This window comes from Triturus cristatus, chromosome 2_1 (genome assembly GCF_964204655.1).
Source record: "Triturus cristatus chromosome 2_1, aTriCri1.1, whole genome shotgun sequence".
Taxonomy (NCBI): Eukaryota; Metazoa; Chordata; class Amphibia; order Caudata; family Salamandridae; genus Triturus; species Triturus cristatus.
The window spans coordinates 672,494,945-672,507,560 of NC_140581.1; the positions used below are offsets into that span (position 1 = coordinate 672,494,945).

Below are 12,616 nucleotides of genomic sequence, written 5' to 3' on the forward strand. Positions count from 1 at the left end.
GCATATGACGTGACGAGGATCCCATGAGACTCTATCACAGCGAGGAGGGGTGCCATATAGATGTTAAAAAGAAGTGGACTTAATATGGACCCCTGCGGTACTCCCGATGTAATGGTTTTTTCACTGGATAGGTAGGGACCCAAAGATACAGATTGGGACCTATTGGACAAGAAGGATTTTACCCATGCCAAGGCTGTGTCTGTCACGCCAATCTCTCGCATCCTATCACTCAAGATGACATGAGAGATAGTGTTGAAAGCTGCTGTTAGATCAAGCAGGATGAGGACGGCTTGCCTTCCCTCATCCTGCAGGAACTTGATGGAATCAGAGAGTTCTATCAGGGCCGTTTCGGTGGAGTGGCCAGGGCGAAACCCAGATTGCTGGGGATGCAGGATGTTATGGTTCTCCACAAATGCTTTTAGCTCCCAATGCACTATCCGTTCAGTGATCTTTCCTAGAACAGGCAGGAGTGAGATGGGGCGCATGTTCGTCAGATCCGTTGGAGATTTGTTCTGCTTTTTCATCAGGGGTTTCACGATGGCCTTTTTCCATTCATTAGGCACTATCCCTGATTCTAAGGATGCGTTTATGATGGCGTTGATGGTAGGATTGACTACCTCAATTAGATGATGCAGAATGCGAGGGGGACAGGAGTCGGTTGGTGCTCCTGATTTTCCAAGCCAAGATCGCCTTGCGGGTCTGTTGAAGGGAGACAGGTTGGAAGCTGCAAAGGGAATGGCGATTGTCGACTACATGTTTTTGGGAACTTAGGGTAGAGGAGATCAAAGGAGGCGAGAAATCCTTTTGAATATTTGCAATTTTTTCCCCGAAGAAATCTGCAATTTGGTTGCACAGAGTTTCGGAGGGCGGGATTTCGGGCTGAAGAGCTTTGGGGTGAGTAAAGGATTGAACTATAGAGAAGACGGTTTTTTGCTTCTGGTGGGCATCGTTGATAGCTTTAGTGTAATACACCTTTTTGGCTAGAGAGGTATGATTTCCTCTGCTGAACATAAAGGGCTCTTGAGGCCTCGTCGTATGTTTTCCTCCACTTCCTTTCTTTTATTCTACAAAGTAGATGACTCTCAGTTAAGGCCTGGGTGTACCATGGGGCACTTAACTTCCTTTTAAGACAGTTCAAGCGATCGCCTTTGGAGTCAGAATTTTCCGAAATAATCTGATCCATCCAGACGTGGAAGTTGCGAGAATCGACCGATACGTCTCCCATCAGTTTAGGAGCCTGGGCCAATGGCTGGGTGTCCAGCTTAATACGATCAGTCACCTTTCTCCAATTTACCGAGAAGGAAGGTTGAGGGCGCTTTGTTGTTAATGAAGCTAGAACTTGTTTCTTGATGTCAAAGGGAATGAGACTATGGTCGGTCCAAATTTGCGGAATGGGGGGGGACGTAGTCATGGTGCTTAAGTTGGAGCAGATACCATCAAGAGTGTGGCTGGCTAGGTGCAGTCACTAGTTGAGCCAGTCCAAAAATATTCAGGGTATGCTGGAAACAAATAGCATGAGGGTCGACACGTGATTCCAGATGCATATTCATGTCTCCTAATAGAGTGAAGTGGGGGTAGCGTAACATGAGTGACCCGAGAACTTCATCTAGGGAGTCCAGAAATGGGGTGGCATTGCCTGGAGGGCGATAGATTAGGCCTCCCGAGAAGGAGGTAGAGGCATTAAGTTTAATCGAGAAGCCGATGCTCTCACTTCCTTTGAGAAGGCCCAGATCAAATGTATGACACAAGAAGGACTTTTTAACAATGAATGCAACCCCCCCTCCTCGCCCAATTGGTCTGTCCTGCCTGAAGATAGTGAAATCTGGAGGAAGGGCAGTAACCAAATCAGGATTGGAAGAGTCGTTGAGCCATGTTTCTGTTATAAAAAGGGCATCAAGATCATGACACATTATTAAATCGTGTATGTCTTGGCTGTGGCCACACAGAGAGCGGGCATTGATAACACCTCCCTTGAAGCTATTACCGCCGTGCATAGAGGGAACAGAATTTTTGGGCATCTCTAGGGATGTCCCGGGAGGAGTCCATTTACAATGTAAACATGAGAAGCGGCCCCAGAGAAAAACAGTGGGGGGACAACCCTTACACAGAGCACCCATCTTAGGACGAAATGCTAAAAATGCCCTATTGTCGTACCTAACGGTGAGTGGCTGTTGCCCGGCGTGCCCTGCGGCCGGCGCGATCCGGGCGCAGACGGGCTTGGCTTAGGCGCGGCTTCGGCGTGCATCCGGCGCGCCCGCTGCGCCAGACCGCTGGCACCGTCTGGCCGGTCTGCACATTATATAGGGAGAAAGTAGGGCGGGAGGACGGCGCGACTAGAGCGCTCCCCCAGCCTCACCAAAGATGGCGCCCACCGCCGCCGAGTGTCAGCTGAAAAGCGGCTGTGCAAAGTGAAAGGAAATCACAAGATGGTAAGAATGTCAGTGTGCCTGGCTTAAAATTCCCCTTAACGCTATTAAAAGCCCCAAAAGATGAAGACACAACAAATATAAAATCGCTCCAAAGTGCATTCAAGATCGTTGCTAGTATAAAGATTGTCACCACGTTCTGGTAACACGCAGCTCGCAGCCCCAGTTACCCTCACTAGGGAGAGCTCCGTTTAGGCACCGAGATCGCTGGGAAGCCCTACTAAATATTCCAGGAGGGCGGGAGGACGGCGCGACTAGAGCGCTCCCCCAGCCTCACCAAAGATGGCGCCCACCGCCGCCGAGTGTCAGCTGAAAAGCGGCTGTGCAAAGTGAAAGGAAATCACAAGATGGTAAGAATGTCAGTGTGCCTGGCTTAAAATTCCCCTTAACGCTATTCAAAGCCCCCAAAGATGAAGACACAACAAATATAAAATCGCTCCAAAGTGCATTCAAGATCGTTGCTAGTATAAAGATTGTCACCACGTTCTGGTAACACGCAGCTCGCAGCCCCAGTTACCCTCACTAGGGAGAGCTCAATTTAGACATGGTCCCTGGTGGAAGAAATTATCCAGATAGGAGGGGACAGCCGGATAGAGGATCCTGAAAATTCAGAATTACTGGTTAAGGCCCTGATCCAAACAAAGAGTGGAAGATGCAAACATAAGAATTAAATCCGAATTAAATCAGAATGGGGAGGTGACACTTCTTGAGTATCGGGGTGGCACAACTAGGCATAGTTGTGCACTGTTGATTGGGTAAAGATGACTCGAGACCTGTAGTTGCCAATGTGTGAGCTCACTCTTGAACAGATTTGTTGGTATTGTGCGGTATAGTTGGAAAAAATATATATATATTTTTTTAAAGTTTTAATTTATTCGTTTAGACTTCTGACTCATAAGCTTTTTTTATATCGGTTTTGTTCCTTTTCTTGTTTTCCATCAGTTCTTTCTTCTCACCTTTTAATCACCTTGTAATCATCTACTGGGATTGATGGTTTGCAACTGTCAATTCATATTCTCACAATGATCATATGCAATAAATTAAATGCAACCAGTTTGCCATGCAGATGGTTTTAACGTTATTAAATGAAACACATGTAGCTATTAGGAATTCTGTAAGTAGCAAATATCCGTCAACAGTGTGTACCATAACAAGGCATGAGAGGTGCATTTTATGTTCATACAGATGGAAGTGACAGACAAAAGGCAGACTTCAGGCACATCATCAAGTGTGGAACTAAGGCACAAATAATTGGTCTAACAGATGAGACACCACAGCAAACTAATGTTTGTTCACTAGTATATAACACTAGTTTCGCCCAGTCAGATCTTCAAATACTGGTTCCATGCATCTTCCTTGTCACAAATGTAGAAAGTGAAACAAGCCAATCAGGATATGTTATTGAACCAACTCAATGGAAAACGAGGAATGTGTTTCCATAGTGATTAAAAGTACAGTACTGATTAAAAGTAAATGCACGGTTTACTCTTTCCGGAACTGCACAGACCCAATTATCAGAGTGTAAAATTAGGTCCTTTTTTCCTCCCTCAGGCTTTCAGTCCCGATGGTCGATGGCTAATAACTGCGTCAATGGATTGCTGCATTAAAGTGTGGGATCTTCCATCAGGGTGGTGAGTTAATGAAAAGTATAGAACTAAACATCAGTTTCCTTGGAAATCTCATAAAAATATTTATGAAATGCATCCATAGTTCAGTCCGATGGCAAGATTTACTCTATTGTAATATTGCTTTCAGTGTAGATATTGTTGTAAGAACTGCTATGCTTCAGATTAATTACTAATGTTTTTCGAGGCACACTCTTTCCAAATGACAGTTGTCTGAAAAGCCATCCCTTTTTTTCATTATGTGCAAAAACAATTTTCTGCTCAAGAACGTTGTTGACTTCAAACTTACATTTTACGATTAAAACTTGAAACTAAAAAGACCCAATCCTTTACAGAAACGTAATCGACTTTTGTCATTTCGCTTTCAGCCTGATAGATTGTTTTCTGTTGGATTCAGCGGCTGTCTCTATCACCATGTCCCCTACTGGAGATTTCTTAGCTTCCTCCCACGTTGATGATCTTGGGATTTACCTATGGTAAGCAAAGGCATTTGAAGATTTTAATACAACTGATTTTTATTCTGATCACATGTGTTTTTCTGTGCATGTCTGTCTGTTTGTGTCTCTTAGAGAGTGTTGAGTGGCAACAAGGGTTTGTTTTCTTACGTGCAAGATCATTTTTGTAAATCTGTTGTCAATGACACAATAACACATATTGCCTAACTTCGTATTCTGGTGGCTCTGTGGCAGATTTAGTACCTCATAAACCCAGACAGCTGGTTCTTGCAATTTTCCTTAATGGTCAAGCAAAGCCTCTTCTCTCTTGGATTGCACACCTTTTACCATTTCCAGTGAAGTACAACAGCAAGGCTTCTCCAGTGTCCTAGATGTATTTCCCAGTGTTGATGAAAGGGGTGCAGAGTCAGAAAGAGCAATATAAGGTCTCCTGGTTAGGTATTTCACCCAACTGATTTTATAGAGCTTCTTCTAAAGTCCATACAGGTCTTAAGAATTTATTTGGAAGGCCCAGCTCTTGTTATTCAGAGGGGTTCTGCTGGAAGCCAGAATCACTGAGAGATTGTACCAGTGAGTGCTGATAAAAATCATGCTGAGCATAATAATGTCTTTGTTTTATCTCACACTTCCAAAAACCAAAGACATGCTGAAAGAGCCTTGTACACGCTAAGCATCCACAGATTGGTCATGTACTACCTCTAGAAAACTAAGAATGCAAGTAAAGGAAAGCAGTTTTTTAGGTCTCGGGACCATCCGGTCGGCAGACCGGAAGTCCGGAGATTTAATGACTTGGGAGAAGAGGGGCTTGAACCCGCCCCTCTTCTGCCCTGTTCTCCATTGGCTGGTCTCGTAAATGCTGGCCAGCCATTGGAGAAGAGGTCCCGTCACTCCAATCATGCCCCGTCCTTTTCGGATCGGGGGGCGTGTTTTTTGCGAAAAGTCTCAGGGAGGAGACAACAGCAAAACACGCCCCCGAATCCGAAAAGGACGCTGCGTTTGGCGGTTGTGTTGTGTAGTTTTACAGTAGTTGACTATGCATGTTTTTATTACGATTTGTTACGTTTCTGTGTCTTTAATTCTATATACATCTTGCTAGTGGCTCCAGGGCCGATCGGGGATCTGTCTTGTTTCTCCTATGTCGGGGGCGGGCCTTGTGCCAGTCTCAGGCCATTCTAAACCGCCTTCTCCCCCCGCGCGCCAAGTTGTGCTCTCCGCCGCTGTATCGCCTCACTCCTTCCCCGGTGCCCGAGTCGCCCCCCCCACCCCCGGAGGTGGCATTGTCCTCGCACGTGACCCGCAGGAGAGTGCGTAGGTGACGGAGCGCGGTGTGAAGATGGCAGACGAGGGGACGAGGAGGCCGAGCAGGAGAGTGGCGGCGGCCGCCCCAGGGAGCCGCCGAGGCTTGTTGAGCGGCTGAGAGCGCTAGAAGAGGCGTTGCGGCGGAGCAAGGAGCCTGCAGAGAAAGCGGCCAGCGAGTACTGCCAGCGCTTCTGTCAGGTGAAGCACATAGTGTCTTGGTCTTTTGTGTCTGTGACCCGGGAGGTGGGAAGGGACGGGCAGTGGTCTCAGAGCTCTTTCAGTAGCGTCGAGCATTATCCAGTTCAGGCTAGCCCACTCTTACTGCCCACCGCCTTCCTTAAATGATGGGATAATGTAAACCTATCGTATTTCCTTTTGTTTCCCATAATACAGCAATGGCGCCTGGCTTGTTTACAGACCTAGTAGGAAGCAGTAATCCCTCTTAACTGTGACGTTTTAAATGTACTGACGTCATGCGTCCGGATGGAGTGTGCTCCTTGATCACTGCAATAGGTGGAATCTCAGAAGGAAAACAATGACTGTCCATTGCACATCCCACTCAAGGACACTACTGCAGTGTTAATGGGTGCTCTACTGCCATTCTAAGTGCCACAGACCAAGTGCTGCTCGTGCGGAGGATGATGGCGGGAAGGAACCACGCGCTGCACCTCCAGTGACGGGACTTCGTGGAACCATTTTTGAAAGCAGCCGTTCCTGCGTCTGCATCGCATACTTGTCTGTGCAGGGAAAAGGGTGGCGCCCCTGTCTTCAGGACACCCTGCACTTTTTCTTAGCCGAAACTCGTCCCTGCATTTCCGGCTCTTGGCATCGCACACGGGAGGGGTGGTGCCAGGTGTGGCTGCTTTAATGCAGTGTCAATTGCATTCAAATTATGTACTTTTCCCAATTACGAACATCTAGGCAGCTGCCGCTGTGCCCTTATTAGGAAGAATGACATTAAAAGCAAACACCACTGCATTAACGCACTCTCTGCTGCCGAAAATATTATGACATTCCCGTACATATGCGCTATTTCAACTCCATATTTCCTGGAACAGTTCTAGATTGAAATAACACGTGTATTTAGTGAAGCTTTAGGGGGAACACACAGCACAACTCTGTTGCATATAAAAATGTAACACTGCTGTCCTGTGAGCGCTTTACTGCTGATAGAGTAATTGTTGAGCTGTTAATGTCAAAAACACACACGGGACCGCTGCACTGCTTTTTACACACTATACGGCACCACAAATCTACGCAGGTCTAGACCGTGTGTTTGTATAGCTGGAAAGTGGTAGTTTGTGTTTGTATACTCAACCTGCTTGTTGGCTTGACCTATATATGTTTTATATTCTATTTACCGTGTATTATATCTCGAGCTGGATGTAAAGCGTCCAATAATGCCCGGAGTTTTCCCGAAATTGCTCCTATTCTAGAAAGTGTTCTCAACAAGTCTCCTGAATCAATCTCCGTACAAGGTGACAAAATAAGGTTGTTTGGGGAACATGTCGTGAGGCTGTATTATTGTCCACGTGTTTTTCTGAAGGAGGTGGTTCAAACTTTCATAGAAAAGTAGTAATTGCATTGGTAAAATTAGAGCTATTGGCATTGCTCATGACATTATTTTTGTTTATGTTTTTGTTTTTAAAACATTTAAAGAAACGGCATTGTCATGAGCAATGCCAATAGCTCTAACTTTAACAATGCCGAGACCGTTGCATTGTAAATGCTTGTTTCCTTTGTTACCAGCAAGCAAATCAACACCAATATCCAACGAGTTCTTTGCACTATGGATATTGTAAACATTCAAACATGTTGCACGAACCTGGGCGAGTGCTAGATGAAAACAAAGGGCACACTCCACAAGGAACACAGGAGCAATCCTAGTCTTTCTGGCAAATATTTCTATACGAACAGCGAAAGAGACAACACATTACGTAGGAAGTTAAATCTACACATTACAGGAGAAAAGAGAATCTGGAAATAATGACTCCCTGCAGGAACTTCCACGGTGGACGTCTGATGCCACAGGAGAATGGGCATACCACCAAATGATGGTGGTAGACCGCTCCCACAAAAAAACTGAAAGAAGAAACACAATTCCGGACCCAATCACTAGATGGCGGAATAAATGCACAGTATCTGAATCTAGAAAATTGTTCAAGCTTCAAAACTACTCTTACAGATATGTAACCATTTTGATGTTTGGCTTGTCCAGTTGGAGTTGGCATATCACCGAATAAGGAGGCCACAGGACCAAGGTTGAGGGGTCTTTCCCGAGCATCCAGATTTCAGTTTTGGTGCTTTTCAGCTTACAAATGTTGCCTGACCAACAGATTTAGATGCCAGACAAACAATTATACAGATTACTTGTATTACTTGAAGAAGTGGAGTCAGAAGTTTAGCAACTAGTGTGTTCTTCGCGTTTAGCCAACCGGTAAAGCTAGAACTGTGAATCAGTTCACCCATGGCCTGAAGTTTAGCAACTATTGTGTTCTCTGCGTTTAGCCAACCGGTGAAGCTAGAACTGTGAATCAGTTCACCCATGGCCTGCACATAGATGTTAATTGAGTAAGTGACCCCTCTGGTAATCCCCGAAAGTCAGGATACTTTGCATACCTGGGTACCTTAATGGGGCCATGGACACAAATTGTGTTTTGCTTGAAAGAAAGTACTAAAACCATTCGAGAACTATTCTAGTCGGTCCTACTCATTTCAGATGGTCTACTAATGTGGAGTTATCAACCCTTATCAAAGGCAGCCTATAAGTGAAGCAGAACAAGGCCAGCTAGATGGCATTGTCCAAGGATGGTACCATGGCTCATCTAGAGTGCCAACCAGGATGGCCCAGTGCTATGTTTTGGGAGAAGGTCTGCTTGTGGCCAATGTCTAGGACATTTGTCTTGTCAAGTATGGAAGAGAACCCTTTAACAAGATGGTGTTCTATAATTTTAGAGGCAGCTGACAAGAAGTGTTGTTTATTCATGTTTCAAGAGCATATGGAACAAACTAAACACAATTTGGAGAATGCAGTTCAGAAATAAAACATTACTGCTTAATAAGAAAAATCTTATTGGAATCTTGATACAGGGAATGCGTATTAGTGAAGGAGCTAAAGAAGAGCCATGTGTGACAAGATTAAAATGGGTTTCTCAGTTATCCCAGTTACTATTTTACAGGAACGAAACAGTTCTCACCTAATCTAATATGCCAACCTATGTTAGGGAAAGATACACATATGTTGACATTGGTAGGCGTTGTTAATGCATGTTTGCATAAAAATCATACAAAGAACATTAGGCAGTTCATGTTCCAGAGTGCTACATTTGCGAGGGGGCGGGGACTAGAGTGTTTTAGTCCGTTTTGGGGGGTTATCTGGTCAAACCTTTTTGGCCCTTTGATGAAACATGAAGAAGCATAGGGTGCATTTAATTGTAGCAAGTGTGAAATCAGTGAGGCCACATATAGGGTATTGCCTCCATCCAGGTATGAGAGGGCTAAGATTCGGATTGTTGCTCTGAAGTTGGTTTCCTTGAAGTATGATTTTACTTTCTTCAATTGAGATTGTATGTACTATACTGTCTTGGCTTTCTTGCCTACTTGTTCTTTGGAGGAGAAGCTGCTGTTGAGGGTGAATCCAAGTGTTTTTGCATTTGGTATTATATGGGTGATCTGCCTATATTTATTGTTGAGAATCGGGTATTAATTTGTAACTGTTTGTTGCTATTGGTGAACAGTAGGAATTCAGTTTTTTGTAGGTGCTGGAGATACACTTCTGAATCAGTTTGAGGCGGGTTTGAGTTGATAGATGTCCTGAGCAATATAGATTTTTTAGTAAATTTGTGTCTGCATATTGATGATTCTTGATGCTGTTACTGTGAATGAAGTTCCAAAGAGATCAATATAGATGTTAAACATTAAAGTGTGCAGGGCTCTATCCTGGAGCACCTCAGGCAGTCCACCCTAGGGGTGTGACTAGCCTGGTAGTGCATCACACCTACTTCCATAGCTAATTTCCTGCCTGTCCTGGTGCCAAATGGGAGGAGGTCATCTGCATACGTGTTTGGGGTGAAGTGGGAGACCAAAAGGGAAAAAGGAAAACGCATGTGTGTTACTTACTCAGGAGCTTGCTCAGAGGCTCTCTGAAGGGTTGAGATCGATCATGGAATTAATTAGCAATCCGCATGTAAATCTAGAAAGATCCAATTTTGTATAAGAAAAAGTTACTTACCTGTATTGATAGTGTAAGAAATTGGGTTTGAGACAATTGTGACCAACTGCATGTGCAGGCCTCACATCCTTAGCAAGTAAAAACCCAACCTTGAACCAAGCACTCCATTTTAGCACTTCACCCTCTCAGGGTAGTGAAGCAGAGCAGTTCAATTCTACTCAGGGGAGGTGATGTGTGCTAGTGAAAGTAAATACTCTGATTCGCAATAGCAACCCCCCTTTTCCTATACCAGACCCACCCTCCTCCCATCTTTAGGCAAACCTAAACTTATAATCATTGAATATAGTCCTATGAAATCTTTTGGATGGTGACCTCTGCAGGGTGCGGTATTCTGTCACGTCTAACATGATTGGCTGAATGTTTGGTACTTTTTAAAAATGTGAAGATACTGTGGGACTCCCAGCTCGATGGATGTTGGAGGATCATGGAAGCTGGTGAATCTCTGAAAGATGCCAGTACTGGAGGAAAATCATTACAGGTAAATAACCTTTTTCTTACTTTTTCCTTGGGTGCCTTTTTTTACCTATGAATTGGGAATAAAAGGCCTGCCAATGTGGCAAACCGCAATCACATATTTGTTTTCCAAAGATGTGCTTCCCTTAGCTCACACAGTGAAGTCTGTGGAAAGGTTGGCATGATTAGTGGCCAATGTCCTATGCACTGTTAGTCCCTGAAGGAAAGAATGTTACACACGGTCTCAGACAGATAATGACATCCTATTTGTGGTGTGTCTGCGAGAGGACTGTCCAAAAGTGTCCTTGTGATAACTGAAGTACCTTTTGGAAAATCTCATGGGAATTCTTATGCACTTGTGTACATTATGTACTGTTCTACTTATAAAAGAACACTGTACTAAGCAAGACAATATGCCAGATTTAGATCTATAATTATATATATAAATGAAAAATTGCCCCAACATATACATGACACCGCTCATCAACATCGTTTAATCACAGATCATCAGTCATCGCCTATCCCAATGGCACCCAACTCATCCTTTCACTGACAGACAAAACAACCACCACCACCACAACCACCTTCACCAACTGCATGATGATGGTGACAAACTGGATGTGAACCAAGTGCCTGTTGCTCAACTCCAACAAACGGAAGTACTAGTCTTCATGGGGCTCTAACTGGTGGGCGTCAGAGCTGGGAACAACATCCACAGACCAAGCAGAAAATCTAGGTATCATCCTAGACGACAAACTCGGCATGACTGCTCAAGTCAACGCAGTGGGAACATGCTGCTTCCACATCCAACTCATGTTGTAAATATCTTCAAATAATTGCCTCAGAACGCCAGACGGACCATCACATAAGCACTAGTCACCAGCAGGCTGGACTATGTCAACTCTATGCCGGAATCTCCAAACAGCTCCTACATAGTCTCCAGGCCATCCTGAACATCGCTGCAAGACTCCTACTCAACCTCTCTCACCACACCCACATCACACTGCTCCTCAGGAAGCTTCATTGGTTCCCCGTTCAAAAGCACAGTTAATTCAAACTCCTCATGCACACAACACAGGACCAGAATACTTAATCAGCCGTATTAACTTGCACCAACCCACCAGACACTTATGATCTGTCTGACTCTCACTCGCACACATTCCCCACATCCGCCGATGCAGAACTGGAGGCCACTGATTCTCCTACACCGCACTCAAGACATGAAACGACCTCCCTCAGCCTATCAGAGCCTACTCCTCACTTCTTGAGTGCAGTAAAAAGCTGAAGACCTTGCTCCTCATATAAGCTCCACGGGGACCACACACACCTAGACACCTGCCCAAGTGCCTGGATACCCTCTTGGGTGATTAGTGCGCTATCCAAATCAACATACCAGATAAAAGTACACTTTCATAGTAAATTAGAACATAAACATTACACTGATGTTTGGCTGTATGCAATCCGCAGTCAGGGGCCATAAATAAACTGTTTGCACAGTACAAAATAATGCATAGCTACACAACAGCTTTACTGTCTGGAGTTCCTAGTTTCTATGGGCCACTGCATTGATGGCAAACATATTGTGGCTTTGGCTGAGGTGATGAGGAGACTAGGTACAGAGCAGATTCTTTCGAGTCAAATGAAATCATTAGGGTCTTTGGTACATCTCAATTCTTGGTACGAAACGTGTGATTGTTCTCGGAGAGCTGTAGGGGTGTGGGTTTGCAAGATTCTGTTTTAAATGCCCATGTGGGTATGCAGAGTGGAATTGGTAATGTGCTTGAGTGCATTGACATCTGTTGTAGGCTGGTAGGTTAGAATTCCATGGGTAAGTCTTTGAAGGATCGGTAGGCTGTAGTACCCAAAAACCGATATGGATATGGAATCTGCCCTCTTCATCGTATCGTTGCATTTCCCTTTCGGAGGGCGGTGAACCAGTGGGAGAAAGCAATGTCTAGTACCCTATCATAAAATGTGGTGTAAGACTAGACGAAGGGTACCATCTCAAAATGGTTTTCACTTTTTCTTTAGTCTCTCTGTGCAATAATTAATACTGCTTACATCAGTGATCGGCTACCTTGTACTAAATTATAAATGGTGTTCTTGCTTAGTAGTATTAACACTACT

General features: G+C 44.6%; 1 protein-coding gene across 2 annotated transcripts in view; it reads left to right on the top strand.

Annotated features, from left to right (window-relative positions):
• Positions 1 to 12,616, top strand: part of WDR36 (WD repeat domain 36) — a 580,433-nt gene that overhangs the window by 362,714 nt on the left and 205,103 nt on the right. For both annotated transcript variants that reach the window (XM_085632587.1, XM_085632588.1), the window contains exons 16-17: positions 3,978 to 4,057; positions 4,420 to 4,527. In XM_085632587.1, coding sequence (XP_085488713.1) covers positions 3,978 to 4,057; positions 4,420 to 4,527 — 188 coding nt within the window. The remainder of the gene's footprint in view (positions 1 to 3,977; positions 4,058 to 4,419; positions 4,528 to 12,616) is intronic.